The 24,846-nt window shown below is 41.3% G+C and overlaps 1 protein-coding gene across 1 annotated transcript in view; it reads left to right on the top strand.

Annotated features, from left to right (window-relative positions):
- odf2a (outer dense fiber of sperm tails 2a) overlaps window positions 1-24,604 on the top strand; it is a 75,022-nt gene extending 50,418 nt beyond the window's left edge. Inside the window, exons 20-25 of the mRNA XM_080211895.1 lie at window positions 12,923-13,041; window positions 13,542-13,603; window positions 15,244-15,342; window positions 17,271-17,375; window positions 22,290-22,315; window positions 24,218-24,604. Of these exons, the coding sequence (XP_080068021.1) occupies window positions 12,923-13,041; window positions 13,542-13,603; window positions 15,244-15,342; window positions 17,271-17,375; window positions 22,290-22,315; window positions 24,218-24,235 (429 nt within the window). The 3' untranslated portion in view covers window positions 24,236-24,604. The remainder of the gene's footprint in view (window positions 1-12,922; window positions 13,042-13,541; window positions 13,604-15,243; window positions 15,343-17,270; window positions 17,376-22,289; window positions 22,316-24,217) is intronic.
- Window positions 24,605-24,846: the final 242 nt, after the last annotated feature.

Below are 24,846 nucleotides of genomic sequence, written 5' to 3'. Positions count from 1 at the left end.
AAAAAAAACAATCTTTTGCACAAACTTGTTTTGCCTTCAGCAATGTCTCCAGCTGCACTATTTCCTGAGGGTGGCTGCCCCTCTCCCCTACCCTTATCCTATCTTTCAGCTCCTAATCTCTGGCTAAATTGGTTCCTTTGGCTGGCTGTTTCTATCTTGCTGCTGCCTCTTCAACACCTCATCTATGTCTAAACTGCTTCCTGGCTCATAGCACTCAGACTATGAATTATATCAATTACAAAGAACACCAGCTTCTCTATTCCTTCCTTTCTATTAGTTGCTGCCCAGACATGGTTTACGTAAAACATGGTAGTTTGATTTTACATGTGCAAAAAAATAAGCATTCATTTTGAGAACACCCTACCATTTTGCGACAATAGCATTTGATTTCCTACCCATTTTAAAATGTTTTTCCCCATGGAGATGTAGGAATTGAATCACACAAACAAGTTCTATCTAGTTCACTGTCTGTCATCCTGGCAATCTCATTATATAACAATAATGAAGTTATTGACTCATTGTAGTAATCAATCTCTATCAATTAGTCTACAACAGATCAGGACATTAGATGACAAACACCAGTTGTGGAGAGCTTTGGCAACAAGTCACTTGTTCCTCCCAAGCCACTCTACATTTGCCATATCACTCTCTTTCTCTCTCATCTTTCTTGTCACACAATGTTCTCTGAAAAAATGTGACCACCAACCAGGAATCTGCCTTTGTGCCTCTAATTGACCAAAGGGATTCACATGGCACAAGTCAGCTGTTTATTGTCACTTGCTAACACATGTACCACATATTTGGTGAAGTAGTGTATATTTGATCCAGCTAAGGTCACAAGCTCTGCATATAGGAAATTGCAGATAGAGCCCCTAACTAACATCACAATAATGCATTGCTTGGTAGTTTTATGAAAAGAGAAACCAGCTACTCAAATGCTAATAGGGTCTTATTTCCCTTTATTTAGTTATGGAATTTTGAACCTTTTTGTACTTTTGTTTGAAAATGAGCTTGACTTTTGTCGAATTAATGATTGTGGATTTCAACTATTGAAGCAAGGTTTTTTCTGGCACTGGGCATCTCTACATCTTGAAACAAACTCAAGTGCTTCTCTCCTGAATTTGGATAGGTTACTATCTCTGTCCTTGCTGCCTCTTCAAAGGGATTCAAATGGCATTGATCTGCCTCCTAACACTGCTGTACTTGGAATTGATAATCCTTTATCATAATGTGCAGCAATAATAGTGAAACCCACTAAGGTACTGACCCATTCATCTTTCAGCAGTGCGCAATGTGAAACCCCCAGGACACACAATTAGTTATTGTTTCTGCTTTAACAGTACCTTTTGCCAATGTGCTTTGAAAGAAAATACATTTCCTGTACAAGAGTTAATAAGTTTTTTGATTTTTAAAAATGAAAGTCAGTATATTTCTGCATTTGTTGCTCTGGCCACTGTTTTGTGTTCCAGAAACATGTGACAGGAAATCAGCTCCATACCACCCATTCTTTCACTGGATGAAAGTCTGGGGGCAAGCATCACCTCTACATCTTCGAGAAGCTTTGCACCTGGTGTGCTGCAAAGGAAATACCCCATTGTAATTTTTTTCTGTTTAAAGATGTTAAATTATTTTTATTATAATATCTGTAAAGTGAGGGGTGTTGCTTTTCATCTTGCACTTATCAGGACAAACATAGGAATACCAAATTTCTGACCATGCAACAATTTATAATAGTGTGGGGAGAGGGGCTGATTGGTTGGCAAGGCATCTCTGGCTGAGGTGTTGCCATGAAGAAAGCAATGGGGAAGTAAAGCAACTTGTCTCTCAGCAATATCCAAGTTCTGAAATACCAAGGACTCTGTTTAAGATACCATCTGTTTAAAAAGGAGAAATGTCATTCACGCCATTTAGGTGTTCATATATCATCACCACAAGCAGTAATATTTTTAACAACTTTCCCAGTCCACTATATAGAACAGGGCTTATTCTGAAGGATATATTTGTTTTTAGGATATTTATTTTTAAATAAGTTGTCTGCAAGCTGGAGAGATCAGGTTTCCGTGTGAGAAAGACTTTGCATGGAATTTACAAGTTATTTTGAAGTGATCTATCCTTTCTGTACTGTCTAAATTTTATGTTCCTCTATAAGATTGCCATTTAAGTGTCTCCATTACAGATTGCAAAACCTAAGGTTTACTGGTCTTTCCTCAACTCAGACATCTTTACATGGGATTTGCATAACATAAAATTTTACTGCAGTCAGTCCCTTTGGCCTAACATCAGGACCGTGCCAGTGCTTATGCTCCAATAAGCCTCTGTAACTGTCCTTTGTCTCACTCCTGTCAGTACGTTGTAACATTTGGAAGGTTAACTGGTAGTCATTCTACACTTGGACTTTCTACAGTAAGCTGAGTGGTTCATTCGAAGACAAATTGTGATATTACGCAAACGGGTCTTATGTTCATTTTAAGTTGACAGCAGTTACAACTGTCCCCCGATTGAATCATGGAATAAACTTCTACCTAATGTTTTGGGGACTAAAGTATTTTTGGTCACATGTGGTGCTTTGATTAAACATTTTTATAAATCCCTTAAAAGACAAAAACTACATTGTTTTCAGGGTAAAATATTGTGAGACATTGTAAATACATTTTTGTACTTATTTTGTATACTTTTTAATATTTGAAAATGTTTATATGCAGTATACAATCTTTGTTTTTTATTATAAGCATGCTAATAAAAATGGCTCATTGTTTGAAAGTCAATAAATTTGTCAGTGGTATATTTTATAGGAAATTTTGTCGTCTTTCATTTAATCATAGAATGGGTACTACAGACGCCATTTAGCCCTTGTCCATGTCAGTTCTCCGCAATAGCAACTCAGCTAGACCTACTCCCTTGCCTCTTCCTCCTGAAACATTGCATATTTTTTCTCCTTCAGGTGTTTCTCTAATTCCTTTCTGAAAGCCATGATTGAACTTAGGAGAGGTGATGGCCTAGTGGTATTATCACTAGACTATTAATCCAGAAACTTAGATAATGTTTTGGGGACCCAGGTTTGAATCCCACCATGGCAAATGGTGGAATTTGAATTCAATTAAAAAAATCTAGAAATAAGAATCTACTAATGACCATGAAACCATTGTTGATTGTTGGAAAAAAACCATCTGGTTCGCTAATATCCTTTAGGGAAGGAAATCTGCTGTCCTTACCTGGTGTGGCCTACATGTGACTCCAGAGGCACAGCAATGTGGTTGACTCAACTGCCCACAGGTATTTACTGCCCATCTTGCAATAAATGCTGGCCAGTCAGTGATGCCCATGTCCCACAATGAATTAAAAAAAAGAATCTGCCATACTTATGGGTGGCAAATTCTGTACCATAGCCTCTCGATTTTTATTTAATATTTTTCTTCATGTAAATGGCTCTTTCACTATTTACCTTCTGTCCTGCACTTTCACAGTTCTTGGGCATGTTAATGGCAGGCTGGTTTAAATCTTTGCTATGGCAATGTGAAGCGGGGTTTGTTCTCTTAGTTTACTAGATGGCAAGTCCTTGCTAACAATTGTGAGGAAGTAAATCATTTGCTGACCAGAAAGGCTGGCCAGGAGTGGAGATCTTGAATATTAAAAGAAATTGTTATTGAGATGTGAGCTGGTTGCCTTGGGGCATCTAAGAGTCAACTATATAGTGTGAATTTTTCATTTCATTAGCAAATTATAGGAATTGAACTGATGACCCATGGTTACCAATCCAGTACCCATTGTCTTCAGCACTTCACCTTGGCAGAAGCAGATGGGTGGATAGATGGGGTGAAATAACCAGGCTTTAAAGAGCCAGCTTTAGTAGAATAGGAGTTAGTTTTTCTCAATTGCACCCTTTTTCCTCATCAACTTGCGCTGTCTAGCAGCCGCCACCTGCCAGGAGAATGGCTGTTGGTAATGCTGTACATTTTACTGAAAGGGGCACAGTTTGCGATATTCAAGGGAATGACGGATTCATTGGTTTGTGATTCCAGTTTAAAACATTTTTCTGCACGTTCCTTGTTCTTTTGCCAATCACCTTAACTATTTACCTTCTTGAATCACTTCCCACATTCAAAGCTTTCTTATAAAGCATCATTTTTTTCAGTGTTGCCTTTGGCCATTTCTGGAACCATTTAAAGTCCTGTTTTATGTCTGCTACCATAGAACCCTACAGTGCAGAAAGAGATCCTTCGGCCCACTGAGTCTGCACCGACCACAATCCCACCCATTCCCTACCCCCATATTCCTATGTACTTTACCCACTGATCCATCTAACCTATGTATCTCAGGACACTAAGGGGCAATTTTAGCACAGCCAATCAACCTAACCTGCACATCTTTGGATTGTGGGAGGAAACCGGAGGAAACCCACACAGACATGAGGAGAATGTGCAAACTCCACACAGACAGTGACCCAACCTGGGAATCGAACCCAGGTCCCTGGAGCTGTGAAGCAGCAGTGTTAACTACTGTGCCGCCCAATTGCTTAATGTGGACATTTTGCCCCATCAACAGAATTCTAAATCGGGATGCAATTACTACTGACAGAAAACTGAGGGGGATGCTGTGCTTAACCTGAACTTGTGCAAAACTCTGCAGCCCATGTCCTAGCTTGCTCCAAATCCTGTTCACCTATTACTACTGTTCTTCCTGAACTACATTGGATCCAGATCTGGAAAACCTTGATTTTAAGATTCTTATTCATGTCTTCATCGCCTCGTCTCTCCCTATCCAGTCGATATTGTTCCAATTCTGCTCTCTTGCTCCCCAATTTTAATCTCCATTGTTGGTGGTCTTATCTTCAGCTGCCTTGAACGAAGCCCTATAATTCTCTGCCTTTCTTGCCTCCTTTTAAAATGCTCCTTAAAATCTACCTCTTTGGTCAACTTTCTGATCTCCTGTTCCTATATCATGTGGGTCAGTGTGGAATTTATGATCACCCTTGGGATGTTTTCCTACCTTAAGGATGTAATTGTTGATTATCAAATGATGGTTACGCTGCTTTTGACAGTTTGTTGTAATTCACCTTTTCATTAACTTGTCTTATTAAACATGACTTGCATCTTCTGTCCAAATACACACAATGTTTCCAGAATTTGATAAAAAGCCGCTTTGTTTCTGGAAAATCTAAAATGCATTTTTTCGGATCAAACTACTCAAATCCCTTGCAGCTGTACGTCCAGATCTCAAATCATCTCTTTCTTGCACACACATTTCTGGTTTTCAGTTACAAAATACTCTTGGGATTTTAAGAAATACAGCATCCTGTTTATTCAAGTCAAAATACTGATTTAATGATGGTGATGTGATACAGGCCGTGGTATATTGATCTCCCTCCCAATGCCCAATATTGACCCTTGTGCATATTTATGATCTCTCAAGGGACCATCAGTCGTTGAGTATAAACAGAAATTTAATCTATTTCAGGACTCTAGTATCATTTCAGAAATGCAATCAAAATTGGCTCAATTTTCAAACAACAACTTTCAGTCACAGGCTCAACAGAACAAAACATCCTGACAGAGGCACAATGGCAGGGAAAGGTTAGGGGAGATGGGCAAAGGCATGGTCAAAGAGACAGATTTTGAGAGTGTTTGTTTTCAAAGGATCAGGAGTCTATAAGATGAAAGAGCTTAGGAAATGAGTTCAGGGCACAGGACAACTCAAAGGCATTGAAAACAAACTTGGAGAGTAGAAAGTGGCCAAAGTACAGAATGGGCAATGAAATACCAATTAATTATGCCAAAAATGTTAAAGTTTATTTATTAGTCACAAGTAAGGCTTACATTAACACTGCAATTAAGTTACTATGAAATTCCCCTTGTCGCCACTCTCTGGCGCTTGTTCAGGTCAATGCACCTAACCAGCCCATCTGTCAGATTGAGAGGGGAAACCAGAGCACCCAGAGGAAACCCACGTGGACACTTGGAGAAAGTGCAAACTCCACACAGACAGTACCCAAGCCAGGAATCAAACCCAGGTCCCTAGCGCTAAGAGACAATAGTGCTAACCACTGTGCCACCAAACCACCTTACATTCCTAAAGGCAATCAAGCAAGCTCAGGTAGACTGCAGTAGCTATAATCTGAAGGTGACAGAACAAGTTACTGAGTGTTTTGTTTAGAAAAGTATATAGGACCCTTGAGTACCAGGAAAGGCTCAGGCATTGGGTATTATAACCTCTAGATCCATCACTAGGGGTTCAATGTCCCTTAACAAAACTGGATACTTTACTCCAAATTTACCCAGGGCCTGATAGCCAAATATCATATTTTTACTTTATATTGAACTGTCCCAGCACCCTATGTCTATTCTGCAACATCATCAGACTTGAACATTTCAAGCTACACACCATAGTGTCTCCGTTCTATGAATCTTGCTGGTTTACCAGCAATGGTTTTGCTCGTTTATTTGGATAGTCAAAACTTGTCATTCAGAATCTGGAACAGAAGATCCAATGAATGACGCTGTATTTATACCAAGCATGTTTACAGGGGTCCGTATCAAAGATTACCCAACATTTGCATGGGTTAATTGAGAGCTTCTTCGTCGTTCCTTGTGGTTCTTGGCATTGTGCCAATATTTACCTGGACATCCCAAGGCTATGTTTTTACTTATACTGGTTCCATAGGATTGTACCACTATTCACAGGATACACAGAATTGTACAAGTACTTGTCTGGGAATCCTGGAGAGTGTGCCAGTGGAATGTGCTAATCATTATTGTGGGACCCCAAACACAAGTTTTGAAAACTACTGCAATATATGACAGTCTACTAAGGGTTAAAGTAGCTAATTTCCAAATCCCGCCTCTCTGACATTACATTGATGACAGCCATCCTTTAAAAAGGCTTTGGGTTCTTCGTAACCCGTCATCCAACCCTTCCTTGTGACCTTCCCCAGTCTGGTATGGTGAAAATCCCAATTGAGTGAATACATAACCTGTATAGGGGGTGCAAAATCCAAGATGCAGCTCTTCTACACTCTCACTGTATTGATCCTCTCTGCAATCTCCTGTACAGCTGCCCCACTTTCTGACTGCACAACAAAAGAAAGCAATGCAACCATGCACGATCTGTTTGAGGTGAGTTGTTAAACTGATGTCATTCTATTTTCATTTATTCTACTTCGGCTCTAATATTGGTCTTTTAAAGAAAGATTTGAATTTATGCAGTGACTTTCATGACCTCAGGATGTCCCAAAGTGCTTCGTAGTCAATAAAGTACCAATTTTGATGGGAACCCTTTGTTCATGAGCTTTTTCCTGATATCAATGCTGTTAAATCCAGTTTCTGTAGAACAGTAGTTGCTTCGCCAAGAAATTGTTGCTGGTCCACAGATTTACAGGGAATCCATGGGTGAGTATCAAATTCAGTGAAGGATTTTAAACTTTTTAATGATTTAAAATTTAAGATAGTGCTGGACTGGGACCCAGTGTAGGTCAGTGAGCATAGAGTGATGGGTGAACAGGACTTGCTGCAAATTAGGATAAATGGCAGCACAGTTTTGGATGAGTTTAAGTCTGTGGAGGTTTGAAGGTGGCAGAGCAGCAAGGAGAGCATTGGAACAGCCAAGTCTGGAGGTAACAAAGCCATGGATAAGAGTTTCAATAGTGCATGGGCTGAGGCAGAGGTAATGATGGGTGATATTGCACAAATGGTCTCGATGAAGAAGAAAACATGGGGTCAGGTTCAAATAGGATGCTGAGGCTGAAAACTTTGGTTTAGCTTAAGGCAGTTGCCAGGGAGGAAGGTAGATTTGATGGTTATGGTTCACCAAAGAAGGTCAATACTACTCAGAACTTAGCACTCTGCTTGATCAGCATCCCTTTCAAAGCCATAAAATGTTAATTTCTTTACAAGATGCACTTCAAACAACTTGCCAAGGCTCCTTCAACAATACCACCCATACCCTTCATTGACTTAAAAGGACAAGGGCATCAAGTATATGGAAATACAACCACCTTCCAGTCCCCCGCCATGTTTCACCATTCCTGACTTGAAAATATATCACTCTGCTTTCATTGCTGCTGTGTCACAATTCTACAATTCCCCACCTAATAGCACCTTTGATTTGATTTATTATTGTCACATGTATTAACGTACAGTGAAAAGTATTGTTTCTTGGTGGCACAATGGTTAGCACTGCTGCCTCACAGCGCCAGGGATCCGGGTTCAATTCCGGCCTCAGGTCACTGTCTGTGTGGAGTTTGCACATTCTCTGTCTGTGTGGGTTTACTCCGGGTGCTCCAGTTTCCTCCCACAGTTCAAAGATGGGTTGATTGGCCATGCTAAATTGCCCCTTAGTGTCAGGGGGATTAGCAGGGTAAATACATGGGGTTATGGGAAACAGCCTAGGTGGAATTCTGGTTGGTGCAGGCTCGATGGGCCAAATGGTCTCTTTCTGCACTGTAGGGATTTTTTGATACTGACAAAGCATACCATTCATAGAGAAGCAAACAAGAGAGTGCAGAATTCAGTGTTACAATCATAGCCAGGGTGTAGAGAAGGATCAACTTAACGCAAGGTAAGTTCATTCAAAAGTCTGTCAACAGCAGGGAAGAAACTGTTCTTGAGTTGGTTGGTACGTGACATCAGACTTTTGTATCTTTTTCCCGACGGAAGAAGGTGGGAGAGAGACTGTCCAGGGTGTGTGGAGTCCTAAATTATGCTGGCTACTTTGCCGAGGCAACGGGAAGTGTAAACAGAGTCAATGGACGTGAGACTGGTTTGTGTGCTACAGTCACAACCTTCTGTAGTTCCTTGTGGTCTTGGGCAGAGCAGGAGGCATATCAAACAGTGATACAACCAGTAAGAATACTTTCTATGGTGCATCTGTAAAATTTGGTGCAAGTAGTAACTGACATGCCAAATTTCCTTAGTCTTCTGAGAAAGTAGATGTGTTGGTGGGCTTTTTTAATTATAGTGTTGGTATAATTTTTTAATTGTACCTTCTCCACAGTAACAGCAGCATTTCAAGGTGATCTTGAATTAGGGAAAGGCAATAAATGCTGGCCATGCATAAATTAATTTTTAAAAAGTGGCAGGAGTCAAAAACAAGGGCTGTGATCTTCCCAATATTTAATTGGAAAAAATTTCTGCTTGTCCAATTTTGGATGTCAGACAAGCAGCTGTGGAGGGTTTGAGAGGTGGGGAGAGAGAGTTGGATGCTGTCACAGTACATATGGAATTTGCGGTGTTTTTGGATGAGATTGACAACGGTCAGAATGTAGGTGAAAAATAGGCAACCATAGATAGAACCCTGAGGTCTTGGAGGTAATAAAGCAGGAACAGCAGCCATTACACAGGATTCTCTGACTGAATAGTAAGAATAGAGCCAGGGGAAAGTGACCTTGCTTATCTGGATGAAGGAAGAGATTGGTGAGGTAAACTATGATCCAGTGATGAAGAAGGAATGGCTTTTTCCAAGTCTGGAGGGTACGTGGCTTGGTGGTCATGGTGATTTTCCCATGAGATTGCAGATTTGAAAAATTCTGTCAAAGAAACCTTGGTAAATTGTTGCAGTGCATCTTGTTCATGGTGATGTAGGTTTTGGTCAATTTGTCTGATGACAATTCTGTGAAGTGCCTGGGACGTTTGCTCTGTTAAATAAGCTTTGGAAATGCAATATCTCATTTGTAATCCTTGATTATGCCACTAGATGGCAGATAACATCATACTTTGGTAGTAGGTGGGGCAGGCTGAGTTGAAATGTACAATGAAAAAACAGGAAATGGTGGTTGTAGGCAACAGGTCAGTTGGCACCAATAATAGGTGACTGACATCTTTGTGCAATGCTACTTCAGAATTAATAACCTATTGCCTCTGCACCAACTCTCCAAAACAGCATCTTATCCAGGCCCTGCGCAATCCCCAGACCCTGCAACTATGGTCAATTGGCACATCTTTGGACTGTGGGAGGACACCAGAGCACCTGGAGAGAACCCACGCAGACACAGGGATAACGTGCAGACTCCACATGGTCATCCAAAGTCAGAATTGAATCCGGATCCCTGGCGCTGTGAAGCAGCAGTGCTAACCCCTGTCCCATCATGTTAAAAGTCTGACAACACCAGGTTTTAGTCCAACCTGTTTATTTGATAATATACTCACAAGCTTTCGAGGGACACCCTCTTCGTCAGGTGAATGGAGAGTGTTACTGTGTTTACGCCAGTCCAACGCCGGCATACCCACACCATCATGTTACCCACTAAGAGGCATAAAAATAAATTGGGAAAATGACAGGTAAAAAAGAGAGGGGGGGATCTTAGATATGATACATAAATGGAAGGGGAGAGTTCAACCTGGCTGTATGAACATTTTGAATCTGTGAGTCACTTCAGTAAATATGCAGCTCAGGGCAACATATACAGTTTAGATCCCTTTCCTGTTATTTATCTCCACTTATTGGTACTATAACAAGAGATTGATATTCTGATCTGAGATTTACCATCAGGGAGCAGCTCAAACCTGAGATCCATGAAATTCCAGCAAGACAGGAAAAAATAATAAATAAATAAGAAATTCACATCCAACTAAAATTGATCAGCCAGTCTTTGGGAGCTCAACTCCTCTGACTTGGGACTGGTGAGGAGACCTCCAGTTAGCTTGTGGTTTTTGTGGGTTTTGATTTGGATGCCCTGGTTTAACCGATTCCCCTTAAATCATGCTGTCCTGCCAAGACTGTTCCCAGCCTCTTGAACCGTAGAATATTACAGCACAGAAACAGGCCTTTTGGCCCTTCTTGGCTGTGCCGAACCATTTTTCTGCCTAGTCCCACTGACATACACCTGGACCATATCCCTCCACACCCCTCACATCCATGTATCTGTCCAAGTTTTTCTTAAATGTTAAAATGTTTTCTTAAATGTTAGAAGTGGATGGAAGATAAAGAGAGAAGGTTCTAAAACTACAGGCCTGAAACAAATCTTAACTTTTAAAGTGCAAAACAGATTACCATAGAACATAGAACACTACAGCACAAACAGGCCCTTCGGCCCACAAGTTGCGCCGATCACTCCTATACCTACTAAGCCATAGACCTATCTATAACCCCCAATCCCATTAGATCCCATATACTCATCCAGAAGTCTTTTAAAAGACCCCAGCGAGTTCGCCTCCACCACCAGCGACGGCAGCTGATTCCACTCGCCCACCACGCTCTGAGTGAAAAACTTACCCCTAACATCTCCTCTGTACTTGCTTCCCTGCACCTTAAATCTGTGTCCTCTCGTAGCAACCATTTCAGCCCGGGGAAATAGCCTCTGAAAATCCACCCTATCTATTCCTCTCAACATTTTATAAACCTCTATCAGGTCGCCTCTCAACCTTCGTCTCTCCAGGGAGAAGAGTCCCAGCTCCCTCAACCTATCTTCATAAGGCATGCCTCCCAATCCAGGCAACATCCTTGTAAATCTCCTCTGCACCCTCTCAATAGCTTCCACGTGCTTCCTATAGTGAGGCGACCAGAACTGCACACAGTACTCCAAGTGGGGTCTGACAAGGGTCTTATAAAGTTGCAGCATTACCTCCCGACTCCTAAACTCAATCCCTCGATTAATGAAGGCCAGTACACCATAAGCCTTCTTGACCACATCCTCCACCTGCGAGGCTGATTTAAGAGTCCTATGGACCCGGACCCCAAGATCCTTCTGCTCTTCAACACAGCTAAGACTCCTACCCTTGATATTGTATTCCTTCATCCCATTGGTCCTGCCAAAATGGACCACTACACATTTATCTGCGTTAAAGTCCATCTGCCACTTCTCCGCCCACTCTTGCATCCTATCTATGTCACGCTGCAACTTCTGACATCCCTCCAGACCATCCACAACACCACCAACCTTCGTATTGTCGGCAAACTTACTAACCCATCCCTCCACTTCTTCATCCAGGTCGTTTATGAAAATGACAAACAGCAAGGGTCCTAGAACAGATCCCTGGGGCACTCCACTGGTGACTGACCTCCATGCAGAAAAAGACCCATCCACAACCACTCTCTGCCTTCTGCAGGCAAACCAGTTCTGGATCCACAAGGCCAAAGCCCCTGGGATCCCATGCCCTCTCACCTTCTCAAGAAGTCTTGCATGGGGGACAAAATCTTACTGGAACAACATAGGTGTATTTACGTTACATGCTGTATTAAACAGCCAGCAAGTTCTGGGGATTGCAAAAGACCTGCTGTGAATTGAGAAACTCCAAAAATTGTTGGTCAAGTTAGCTTGTTCCACTAATTTTTTCCCCAAAATATATTTTATTCATTAAATATAAACATATAAATTATATGTTTCATTATCATTCAAATTTGTCATTAAGTGCAAAACAAATCAGATTCTTCCAATACGCAGTGGTTAGCACTGCTGCCTCACAGTGCCAGGGATCCAGGTTTGATTCCCAGCTTGGATCACTGTCTGTGTGGAGCTTGCAAGTTCTCCTCGTGTCTGTGTGGGTTTCCCCCGGGTGCTTCAGTTTCCTCCCACAGTCTGAAAGATGTGCTGGTTAGGTGCATTGACCCAAACAGATGCCGGAGTGTAGGGGAATTTCACAGTAACTTCATTGCAGTGTTAATGTAAGCCTTACTTGTGGCTAACAAATAAACTTTACTACATATTACTCATTACGTTTACAAATAGTCATTTCCCTTTGCACAAACAGCATCTTGCCCTCAACCTGTGTGTTTTTTTTAAGGACTTGCTGAAATAGTATGTTAATAGTTCATTTAATTAATGGAGGAGGGTAAATTTTCTTTTGGAATTCTCCTGCTGTTCTGAGGTTTTTGTCCAGATTTCAATGAAGGCAATTCATGACTGAACTTTCTTTTCCCCCGAAGGCATTTATTTTTACTGTTCTGCAATACATCTGTATTCAATTTCTGTTCACTTTCCTTTTGCGTCTATAAGCCTTTTGGGAATTGGTACACCATTGCTATTGCCAGTAATTCAGGAGAAAAGTTTGATGGATTGAACAGCATAATAATCTCCATGGATAACAGAAGCATCATCCATCTCCATATCTATCGGTGAGTTTTTGATATAAATAAACTAAGGGGAGTGTGTGTGCGTTTGTGTGTGTGTATATTAACACACTTGTCCATTCTGGCTGGGATCATTCTATGCTATCAATGAATGCAGCCTGTCTTCAGGAAGGAAGAGTGAAAGTTGGAAGCACAGAAAAATATTGTCATCGTCTTCATCTTAAGGTCAGAAAAATCAAGAGGAAATAACTAGTTTTCCTATATTGCTGGTGCTTCTGACACGTCAACTAGTTGATAGGCCAGATGTAGGACATTACAGTTTGAGAAAATTCAATAATAATTAAATCCATTCTCCAAAAGAGATGTGTGCACAATTAACATACTTCCTACAACAGTTTAGAAGATAACACATTCTCTGGTTCCCGGCTCTACTGAAGCTAAGGAAAAGCTTCCAATAATCATGAAGTTATCTTGCCATTTTGCACTCTTAAATAAATACTTCTGTCTTGTCATTAACTTTGTATTTTCTGTATTGGTCAAAACAGGGATGGAATATGCACCAAAATTGAGATAAACTACTCCAATCATTTTGCCAATGCTTCTGAAGGTTGGTGCAATTTGTTATTATTTAAACTAGTCTTTGTGGGCCCTTCAGGGTAAGCAACAAGAGCAGGATTGGAACTGTCTCTGCTTTATAGAACTCCAAGGTTGTTGGTATCGAGCAGGAATGTTGCTTAATTCCCTCTGTCACACCAAGAATGTGTCATTCACCAGATGAAGGAGCAGCGCTCCAAAAGTTTATGCGACCAAATAAACCCGATGGACTTTAACCTGGTGTTGTAAGACTTCTTACTGCATCTCACCTGCAGCGGCAGCTTCTTGCTGCATCAGGGTGAAACTCTGCCTCCTGTATGTTAATTTGCACCAAGTCCCATTCACTGCTCATTCCCTCTCTTCACTGATCTACATTGGCTCCCTGTCCAGCAACCCAGTTTTTGCAATCTCATTCTTATTTTCCAATCTCTGTGGCCTCGACCAGCGGCCCATCACAATCTCGAGAACTCCGTGCTCTTCTGAATCTGGCCTCTTGGGTATCCCTAATTTTCACTGCTCCACCATTGGCAGTCATGTCTTCAGCTACGTGGGTGTGAAGCTCTGTAATGTCCTTCTTAAATCTCTCTGCCTCTCTCTCCTCCTTTAAGACACTCCTTAAAATATGCCTTTTTTAACAAAGCTTTGGCACAGCTATCCTAATATCTCCTTGGATGGCTCAATATCTGAGTTTGTTTTATGCTCCTGTAAAGTGCTTTAGAACATTTTACTATTTTAAAGGTGCTATACAAGTTGTTGTTGTCATTTCCATTCCTCATATTGCTTCAAGCACTAGCCTCCCCCCGCCCCCACACACACAGACACACAAATATTTGTTGATGCCATTACTCAATTGATTCACTAATAGCTGTAACTAGTTTTGATTTGTGTTGCTCCCACCAACCTTACTAACCTCAATAACATATTTCCTTCATCATTAATTTGCTCTCAGTCTCCTGTCACATCCCAGTCTGGAACTTTAGCGTACCATTTAGGCTGATACTTTAGTGCAGCAGAGGATGTTACTGTCCTTTCGACAAGATGTTAAACTGAGGCTGCTGCCTCCTGCATCAGTGGACTTTAATGAGCTTGTCACTTGGAAAACACTAGGATATTTTCTAGATGCCCAGGTCAAACTTTCTCCCTCAACCAAACTATATGCAAACCTTGACTCTGAAGGACCCTTATATTTCTCACCCTCCTGTGTTAGCTGCTGTTCATAAGCTAGCATTCTTGCCTCTGAGATGGAAGGTTATACATTTAGGTTTAAGCGGCACATTTCAGTAATGTGCTGAGGAGCTCTGCACCGTCGGAGAGTCAGTACTGAGGGAGCATTGCATTGTCAGAGGTGCTGTTCTTTGGAGAAGACATTAATCTGAGGCCCCGTCTGTCACCCAAGGTGGACATTAAAGATCAAGGGTGTTCTCCTCGGTGTCCTAGCCAGATTTATCCCTCGGGCAACATCACCAAACCAGCTTATCCAGTTATTATCCTACTACTGATAATGGGAGCTTTGCACCTATTGGCTGCATTACAATAGTGACTACAGTTCAAAGTGATTTCTTTCATTATAAAACACTATGGGATATCTGAAGTTTTGAAAGGTGCTGTAGAAATTCTATATAAATGCAAGTTATTTTCTCTTTGCTCCTATAGGTAACTCGGGCTACAGAATCTTAGCTTACAATACCGAATATGTTGTGCTCCATCATTACAACCACGGAAAATGCAGCACTGATACCTTCTTCTTATTCGGTAAGATACTTGTTGACCAGGAAGTCAAAGTTCCTTTTACTATCTGAATATGTATAAAATATATTGTGTAACCCCACCGAAGATCTTACACAGTATGAATGCCTAAGAACTGAGCATTCTTTATCCATATTCTGCAAAGGCTGAATATCACTCAAATCCACAGGCCAGAGTTGGAATAAATCTGGTGTTGGCGTAGCCGGCTAGCTGAGTAGAATGCTTAGCAGAAGAAAGGTGCTTCATCACGTTGGTAACTAATGTTGGCCATCTTCAGCCCACCCTCATCCAAACCTCTGCTGCCCATGTCCTAACCTGCACCATGTGCTATCGACCTGTTACCCCTCTGTCTATTGACCTTCATTAGCTCTAATGAAAGTTCACCAATGTCTTGTATTTGAAATTCTCATCCTTGTGTTCAATTACCTTCATAGCCGTGTCTCACCCTACTTCTGCAACAAACCACCCCCCCCTCCACCCGCCTCCCCTCCTCCTTGCTATCTGAGAACTATCCGTTTCTCCAACTCTGGTTTTTGTGTGTCCCCAACTCTCTTCACTCCAGTGTTGATGGCCATACAATCACCAAACTAGGCTCTAAGCTCTGGAATACCAGCCACCTCCCCCACCCCATCCCTAAAGTGTCTCTCTCCTTTTTAAGGCTCTCCTTAAATCCTACCTCCTCAACCAAGCTTTTAGTTTCCAGCCCAAATATCCTGATGTTTCCTCCTTTAGCTCGCTATCAATATCTGTGTGATTGTACTTCTGTGACAGATCTTGGGACATTTTAAAGGTATAACTGAAAATTGTCGTTTCATCCCAGTATTTGTTTTGTGATTTATTATCAAACATTAATTTTGTGTGAATATAATAAGAACATAAGAACATAAGAAATAGGAGCAGGAGTAGACCATCTAGCCCTTCGAGCCTGCCCCGCCATTCAATAAGATCATGGCTGATCTGTCGTGGCTCAGTTCCACATTCCCGCCCTCTCCCCATAACCCTTAATCCCCTCTCTTATCAAAAACCCATCAACCCGCGTCTTAAAAATATTTAGCGAGGTAGCCTCCACCACTTCAACGGGCAAAGAATTCCAGAGATTCGCCACCCTTTGAGTGAAGAAGTTCCTCCTCAACTCCGTTCTAAACCGTCCCCCCTTTATCTTGAGGCTGTGCCCCCTAGTCCTACTATCCTTTCTGAGTGGGAAGAGTCCCTCCACCTCTATCCTATCCATCCCATTCATCATCTTATACGTCTCAATGAGATCTCCCCTCATTCTTCTAAACTCTAACGTTCTCAGATCAAATTAATATCTCCTGAAAATATGCAACATTTATATTCTAAGTAAATTTTATTTATTAGTCACAAGTAAGGCTTGAAAGATACACTGCAACGAAGTTACTGTGAAATTCCCCTAGTCACCATACTCCAGCACCTATTCGGGTCAACGCACCTAACCAGCATGTCTTTCAGACTGAGAGAAAACCGGAGCACCCAGAGGAAACCCACGCAGACATGGGGAGAATGTGCAAATTCCATACAGAGAGTGACTCAAGCCAGGAATCAAACCCAGGTCCCTGGCAGTGTGAGGCAGCAGTGCTAACCACTATGCCACAGCGCCACCTACAATAAACTATTCAAAAATTGTTTATTGAGAAATATACACCTCAATTCCCATTGTTCACATATTACAAGGTTTGGGGGAATAATGAAGGTTCTCTCACTCCTGGTCTCGCACGTAGAATGCACAATAATAACAACACAGAAACTAAAACATTTTAACATAAGATTATGATTTATTTCACTGAGTAAGAGAGTTTGGAATGCAGTTAACAAAAGAGGATGCACAAACATGATCATGTCCTGCAAAATCCCTGGTTGCAAATTTATTAAATTTGATATCCATTCTGTCACTAACAGTTATCTACCTTTACCAGGGAGGAAGTTAAATGTAAGCTCTGCCATTATGGAACACTTCAAGAGGTTGGTGGATTGTGCGGAAGTTCCAGATCTCTCAATCTACACACTTCCTCAGGAGAACGGTAAAGACATCTGCAACAAACTGTGAATAATGAAACGGATACATTCCTAGGGATATCATTGGTCTTGCTGTTTACTTCGCAAAAATATTTTTTGACACAATTTAATGTGCAATTATCATACTTTAATAGGAGAAGGTTTTAAGTGCAAAATCCTTTACTTAGAATCATAGAATCCTGTGCAGAATGAGGCCATTCGGCCCGTCGAGTCTGTACTGACAACAATTTAGCACAGCCAATCAACCTAACTTGAGAACATCCTGAAGGGTGATGTCAGAATGATTTTCATCTCATAAGAGATACAGATGAGGTTTAAATAAACCAGTTAGTTAACTTAGACAATGCAGGTGGGTATAGGCCTTGTGCAAGTCAGAGATAAGATCAAATTTCACATTCCCGTAATGCAGGATGCTGGACACGTGGTACAGACTCCTAGAGAAAGGATCTGATTTGAAATTTCTTTCATAACTCAGCAGTCTCGATAGCTGCTGAGAAGGAGGAGTGAAGGTTAGAGATATTCATAGAACTATTTGATTTTTTTTCCAGAGAGTTGGGGTCTATGGATGGGGGGTCTCAAATGGAAGTCCACAATAGAACATAGAACATTACAGCGCAGTACAGGCCCTTCGGCCCTCGATGTTGCACCAACCTGTGAAACCAATCTAAAGCCCATCTAACCTACACTATACCAATGTCATTCATATGTTTATCCGATGTCCATTTAAATGCCCTTAATGTTGGCAAGTCCACTACTGTTGCAGGCAAGGCATTCCATGCCCTTTCTACTCTCTGAGTAAAGAACCTACCTCTGATATTTGTCTTATATCTATCACCCCTCAATTTAAAGCTATGTCCTCTCACGCTAGCCATCTCCATCTGAGGAAAAGGTCTCTCACTATCCATCCTATTAATCCTCTGATCATCTTATATGCCTCTATTAAGTCACCTCTTAACCTTCTTCTCTCTAACGTAAACAGCCTCAAGTCCCTCAGCCTCTCCTAATAAGACCTTCCCACCACACCAGACAACATCCAGTAAATCTCCTCTGCACCCTTTCCAATGCTTCCACACCCCTCCTATAATGCGGCGACCAGAACCGCACGCAACACTCCAAGTGCAGCCACACCAGAGTTTTGTACAACTGCAACATCGAAGGACTGAGTGTTTTAGGTGTCGGAGGGAGTGAGTGCTTTAGGTAGACAGAGATAATAGATTTTTAAATATTAAAGATATCAAGGGATCTGGGGATGGTGCAGGAAAATCGAATTAAGGCAGATCATCAGCCATGATCTAGATGAATGGCAGAGCAGGCTGGACCGACCACATGGCCTACTCTTCCTGTTTCCTATGTTTCTAATGCACGAATCACAAGTGTACTCTTGTGTTCTGTCCTGATGGACAGAATGGCCGGTTCTTAGTCTTATAGTACAGGACAGCCACCAGTCAGGTCCTGGCTCTTTGAAAGAGCTATCCATTTCCCTGCTCTTTCCCATGAGCCTGCAAAATGTTCCTTTTCATGAATATATCCAGTTCCCTTTTGAAAGTTTCTGTTGTAAATGATTTGCAAGCTGTGCATTGCTGATAATAGCTTGATGTGTTTAAAAGAAAAAATCCTCATCTCGTCTCTTTTTTTGTCAATTTTCTTAACTGTTTCTTGTTACTAAGTCCCCATCAGTGAAAACAGTTCCCGTCTATTTAATCTTTCAATACCCTTCGTAATTTCGAACACAGTGAATGATCAATAGGTGCAAATGTGCTAAGTAACTAATTAAGGCCAGTTACACTAATACCGATCTTTTTGATTTGATTTATTATAGTCATATGTATTAACATATAGTGAAAAGTATTGTTTCTTGTGCGCTATACAGACAAAACATATTGTCCACAGAGAAGGAAAAGAGAGAGTGCAGAATGTAGTGTTACAGTCATAGCTAGGGTGCAGAAAAAGATCAACTTAATACGGGATAGGTCCATTCAAAAGTCTGACAGCAGCAGAAGAGATGCTGTTCTTGAGTTGGTTGGTACATGACCTCAGACTTTTGTATCTTTTTCCCGAAGGAAGAAAGTGGAAGAGAGAACGTCTGGGGTGCAAAAGGTCCTTGATTATGCTGGCTGTTTTTTCCGAGGCAGCAGGAAGTTTAGACAGAGTCATTGGATGGGAGGTGAAGATGGGAGATCTATTATAAAATAGAGGGAAATACTACAGATTAAACTATCCATCCAGCACCGACTTAAGAGATGAATTATTTCTGCTTCCTACTGAGTCTAAGACTGGGCACAAAGCATAAAATTTAGAGCAAGATCTTTCAGGACTAAATGATGGATCACTTTGCAATTTCTTCCACAAATGGCAGTTAATGCTAGGTCAATTGTTGAGTTTAAATCTGATAGATTTTTGAAGGAACATGGGCAAATGGAATTGGGCCACAGATTAGCCATCATTTTATTGAATGGCAGAAGAGCTCAAGGGGCTAAATAGCCTCCTCTTGTTCCTATGATCTATAGCTCTCAGTCAATTTGTAACAGGTGGCCCTGCAGAATGAACCCAGTTGGCAAAGAGCATTATGCTCTACGGCCCATGAAGATTCCAAGGATCAAAACCTGGTCTGACCTGAGTTAACTCCTCTTAAAATAAGTCAGTGGCGGAGACCCTTAGTGTCTGCACAAAGAGAGAATTCCATTAACCACTCAGCTCCTGGATGAGCTGGAGCACATGGCGGCCTACACTTAATCTTAAGTTTCATGCAGGGCAAATGGTCTTTTGCATCAGGCCTGCCAGTGCATTTGGAATCCTCCCCATCATGAGTCACTGCCTTCAGGGAAGGAGAGGACATAATTGTGGGAAAGCAAATACTGCGGAAGCTGGAACAAAAACATAAAATGCTGAAAAATCTCAGCAGGTCTGACAGCATTTGTGGGCAGAGAATAGAGCCAATGTTTCAAGTTCAAATGACCCTTCATCAGAGTGGAACGGTGGAAGCTGCAACTGCTAGAATTGCCGGGGCTGGAGGTAGACACTGATACTACTAGAAAACTCAATATAACCGCCAATTTCCCCAGTCACACAAGAACTGTCTTTAGACCATACATAGAAGCAGGAGTAGGCTATTTGGTCCCTTTCATCTATTCCACTAATCAATAAAATCGTAGCTGAATTTCCACGTGACTCCACTCTCCTGCCCTATTCCAATATCACCTTGATTCCCTTACTGCCTAAAATTCTAACAATCTTTGTCTTGAATATATTTAATGACTGGGCATCCACAACTCCCTAGGGTAGAGAGTTCCAAAGACTTACAGCCCTCTGAGCAAAGAAGAAATTTCTCCTTATCTTAGTCTCCTAAATAGCTAACTTTTATTCTGAGGCTATGGGTTTTGGCTCAAGACTCTGCAGCCAGGAGGAAACAACTTCTTCACATCTACTGAGTTAAGCCCTCTTTAGAATTTTATATGTTTCAATGTGATCACCATTCAATCTTCTAACCTCAAAACAATAGAGGCTCAATCTCTCCTCACAGCACCAATGTTCCTGCAAAGCAGCTGATATGTATGGCCATGTAGTAGTCTGGGACTTATCACATACATCTTATTTCGTGTTAAATATTGCACATGTGTAGCTGCCCATAAAAACTTAAAAGATATCACTTATTGAAAAATCTGGCTGTGTACAGTAACAAGATTTTACAGGGAACATTGCGTCGCATCAGGTCTCCAGGAATCACTGTAGTGAACCTTTGTTCCTTTATTTCCAAGGCGTGTGTAGCCTTCCTTAGGTAAGGAGATCAAAGCTGTGCAGAGTTGACCAAAACTTTATACAGAGAAGTTTAGACTTAAATAATGTAAAGCTGTTTTACTAGTTGGTAATGGTGAGATTTGACTGTGGTTGGAAAGTGCAGTGGACCCTAAGATTAACTCCAATGGTTATAGCTATTTCTTGATAGGGATGCTGAGTTGTCTGGCTGTCACAGAACAAGATACTGTTTAACTCCAGAACAACAACTCATTGGGACTAATTGCAAGGTGGTAATGTTCAAGTGCCACAGTGCTGGTGAGTAGGGTTGTTAACTTTCCAAGATTGGCCTGGAGTCTCCAGGAATTAAAATAATTAAGCTCCTGGACACTGCTGCCTACAAACATAATAGGGAGATGGTGGCATTGCGGACGAGTAATCCAGAGGCCTAGAAAAATTGTCTGGGGGACATGGTTTCAAACTCCATCATGACAGTTGGTGAAATTTAATTTCAAATTGATACAAAAACTGGAATTGAAAGCCAGTCTCAGTAATGTGACCAAGAAACCATCATTGATTGTTGCAAAATCCCATCTGGTTCACTAATGTCCCTTAGAGAAGGAAATCTGCTATCCTTACTCGGTCTGACCTATATGTGACTCCAAACCCTTAGCAATATGGTTGATTCTTAACTGCCCTCTGAAATGGTCTAGCTCACCACTCAATCCAAGGACAATAAGGAATGGGCAATGAATTCTGGCCTTGCCAGCTACTTGCTCATCCCATAAAGAATAAAGAAAAAATATTCTGGAGATAAATCTCTGGACATTAATAAGAATTGCATGCTTTCCTATTTTATTTGAACACTTATACTTCTTCATTATAAAAGTAATGAAAATGGAGTAAAAAAGACAGTCTGAGCGACAGTCTAAAATCATCCAATTGGACAGGGAAAGATGGGTGCCACACAGATGGACATGTTGGGTGATCAGGGGCAAGAGTGGGGTGATCAGAGGCTGCACAGTATGTGATGAAACTTCTGGCAATATGCTCCACCAGAGTTGGCAACCGTAATGCTGGGCCCTACATTAACTGGGTAATGGAGATTCAGTGCACTGAGCACTCCTGACATGCGCAACACTGCTGAAGATTCAACAGTTTACTTAATTGCTCTTTTTTCTTTATAGGAAATTGCAAGCACTACGTGCCAGAGGTTTGTACATTTTGTTCAAATAAAAATTAAACAAACAGTTGAAATAGTTCAAGTTTAGGTGTTTAGTGGACCTGGGCAGCAGGGTGGCACAGTGGAGAGCATTGCTGCCTCACAACGCCAGGTTACATTCAGGCCTTGGGTAACTGTCTGCATGTTCTCCCCTGTCTGCGTGGGTTTCCTCTGGGTGCTATGGTTCCCTCCCACAGTCCAAAACATGTGTTGGTTAGGTGAACTGACCATGCTAAATTGCCCCTTAGTGTCAGCGGGATTAGCAGGATAAATAAATGGGGTTATGGGGATAAGGTCTTGGTGGGATTGTTGTCTCCGTGGGCTCAATGGGCCAAATGATCTCGTTCTCCACTGTGGGGATTCTGTGACTACATTATGTTAATGATGTGTGCCATTATTCATGGACAGCACAACCAAGGGATAAGAGAGATGCTGTGAGGTCCAAATCTCCACAACTTGCTGGGCAATTTGCGTGGCTTCTCTAATTGCTTCACAAAAAAAAACTCCATCAACCTCCATGTTCTTGTTAGACCTTAAAGAAATCTCACACCAGTTTAAAGTCCAAACAGGTTTATTTGTAGCAAACACTGCAAGCTTTCCTGAAACCTGTTTGGACTTTAAACTGGTGTTGTGGGATTTCTTCGTGTTTTACCTCAGTCCAACGCCGGCATCTCCACATCATTGTTAGAACTTACCAGATTTGTACATTAATTTCCCATTAAACTTAGTGCAGACAGTTAAATCTGGTAATTAAGAGCACAACTAACTTCTTAACATTAACGGCCCATCAAGGCTGCACCGTCCACAATCCCACCCAAACCTTATTCCCCCAACCCCACATCTTTATCCTGCTAATCCCCTGACACTAGGGTCAATTTATCGTGGCCAATCAACCTAACCTGCACATCTTTGGACTGTGGGAGGAAATCAGAGCACTGGAGGAAACCCACGCAGACATGGGGAGAACGTGCAAACACACACAGTGACTGAGGCCGGAATCGAACCTGGGGTCCCTGGCTCTGTGAGGATCAGTGCTAACCACTGGGCCATTGTGCCGCCAATTTTTTGGTATCCTAATCCTTCCCTCCTTTTCTGCTATTCCTCTGTTTTTTTCTTAATTGTTAAATCTCATTGGTGAAGGAGATAGGCTGTACTCAGGTTTCAGCAAGTTATCACCCAAACAAATTAAGGCAATGGGCATTTTTAAAAAAAAATTTCATTTCCTTAGCACCTTTTCCAATCTCAGGACATTCTCAACCAGTTCACAGGCAAAGAAGTGATTTTGAAGTTGCAGGGTTGTTGCATAAAACACAACAACTAACTTGCACACAGCAAACTCCCAGCAACAGCAAAGTCATTACAACAGAATACCCATTTTTCGTGGTTGAATGAGGGTAAATATTGGCCAGAACGCCGAGTTAACACCTTTGCCTGATTCAAAATAGTGTAATGGGATCTTTTATGACCACTTGAAGGGTCAGATAGGGCCTCAGCTTAATGACTTATACAAAAGACGGTACCTCCAACAATGCAGCACTCCCTCAGTACTGCACTGGAATGCCAACCTAGATTTTAGGAGTCAAATCTGCAACTTCCTGGCTCAGAGGTGAAAGTGCTACCCACTAAATTGTAGCAAGAAAATAAAATGGTCTAATTAAACTGGCATGTTGTAAGATAGGAAGCCTCCTCCCCCATCCCATCTCTATATTCTATATTTCAGAGGGTCAATGCATGCTCAAGAAAATGTTGATATTTTGTGTGATGATTATCTGTTTGTGCATGAACATCCCCTGATTACAGGCTCTGACCTTGTCTGTTTTATTTAATTTGCTTTAATTTTTGAACTTGCTCTTTGTTTCCTCAGGTCTTGATTACGTTAATTTTATATTACAGGATGAAAGAGGAGACTGATCTGAGCAAGACAATGCTGGAACAAATTGTACCCGACTGGCCCTTTCAAAATTAATCTGCAATCACATTCCTGCGCCAAAATACAAGATTATTGCCATTCCTTTTTAGTTTATTTAGAGGGGAACGTGAATTAACAAATGTTATGTGATTTGCTATATTTTGCTGCATTTATATCTAGCTTTAGAAATCTGCAGACAATTATCTAACAGAAAACACCTGGAATGTCCATGAATCTGTAACAGCAAATATTCAAATAAATTACCACGAAGGAAAACAGCATGTTTCTATACAGCAGCACCTGAGTGAACCCATATTTGGAACAGTAATAAGTAATTGTTATTCACCATGAAAACACCTAAATCAATAAAATATAACAGCTGATTGATACATTAGTGTCTGGTCTGCTTATAATAGTATAGGAGGAGGCATTCAACCCATTGGGTCTGTGTCAGCATTGGGAAGGCTTTTCAATAGTCTCGCTCTCCCTGACCTTAACTGATTTTCTGTATGTTTCTCATTTTCAAGTGCTTATCCAAATCCTTTTGGAAAGTTACTTACTGAATCTACTTTTCAGGCAGTGCTTTCCAGATTGTCATAACTCACTGCATTAA

The sequence above is a fragment of the Carcharhinus amblyrhynchos genome, chromosome 25, assembly GCF_965287045.1.
Source record: "Carcharhinus amblyrhynchos chromosome 25, sCarAmb.v2.hapA, whole genome shotgun sequence".
Classification (NCBI taxonomy): Eukaryota; Metazoa; Chordata; class Chondrichthyes; order Carcharhiniformes; family Carcharhinidae; genus Carcharhinus; species Carcharhinus amblyrhynchos.
This window is presented reverse-complemented; position numbering and strand designations above follow the sequence as displayed.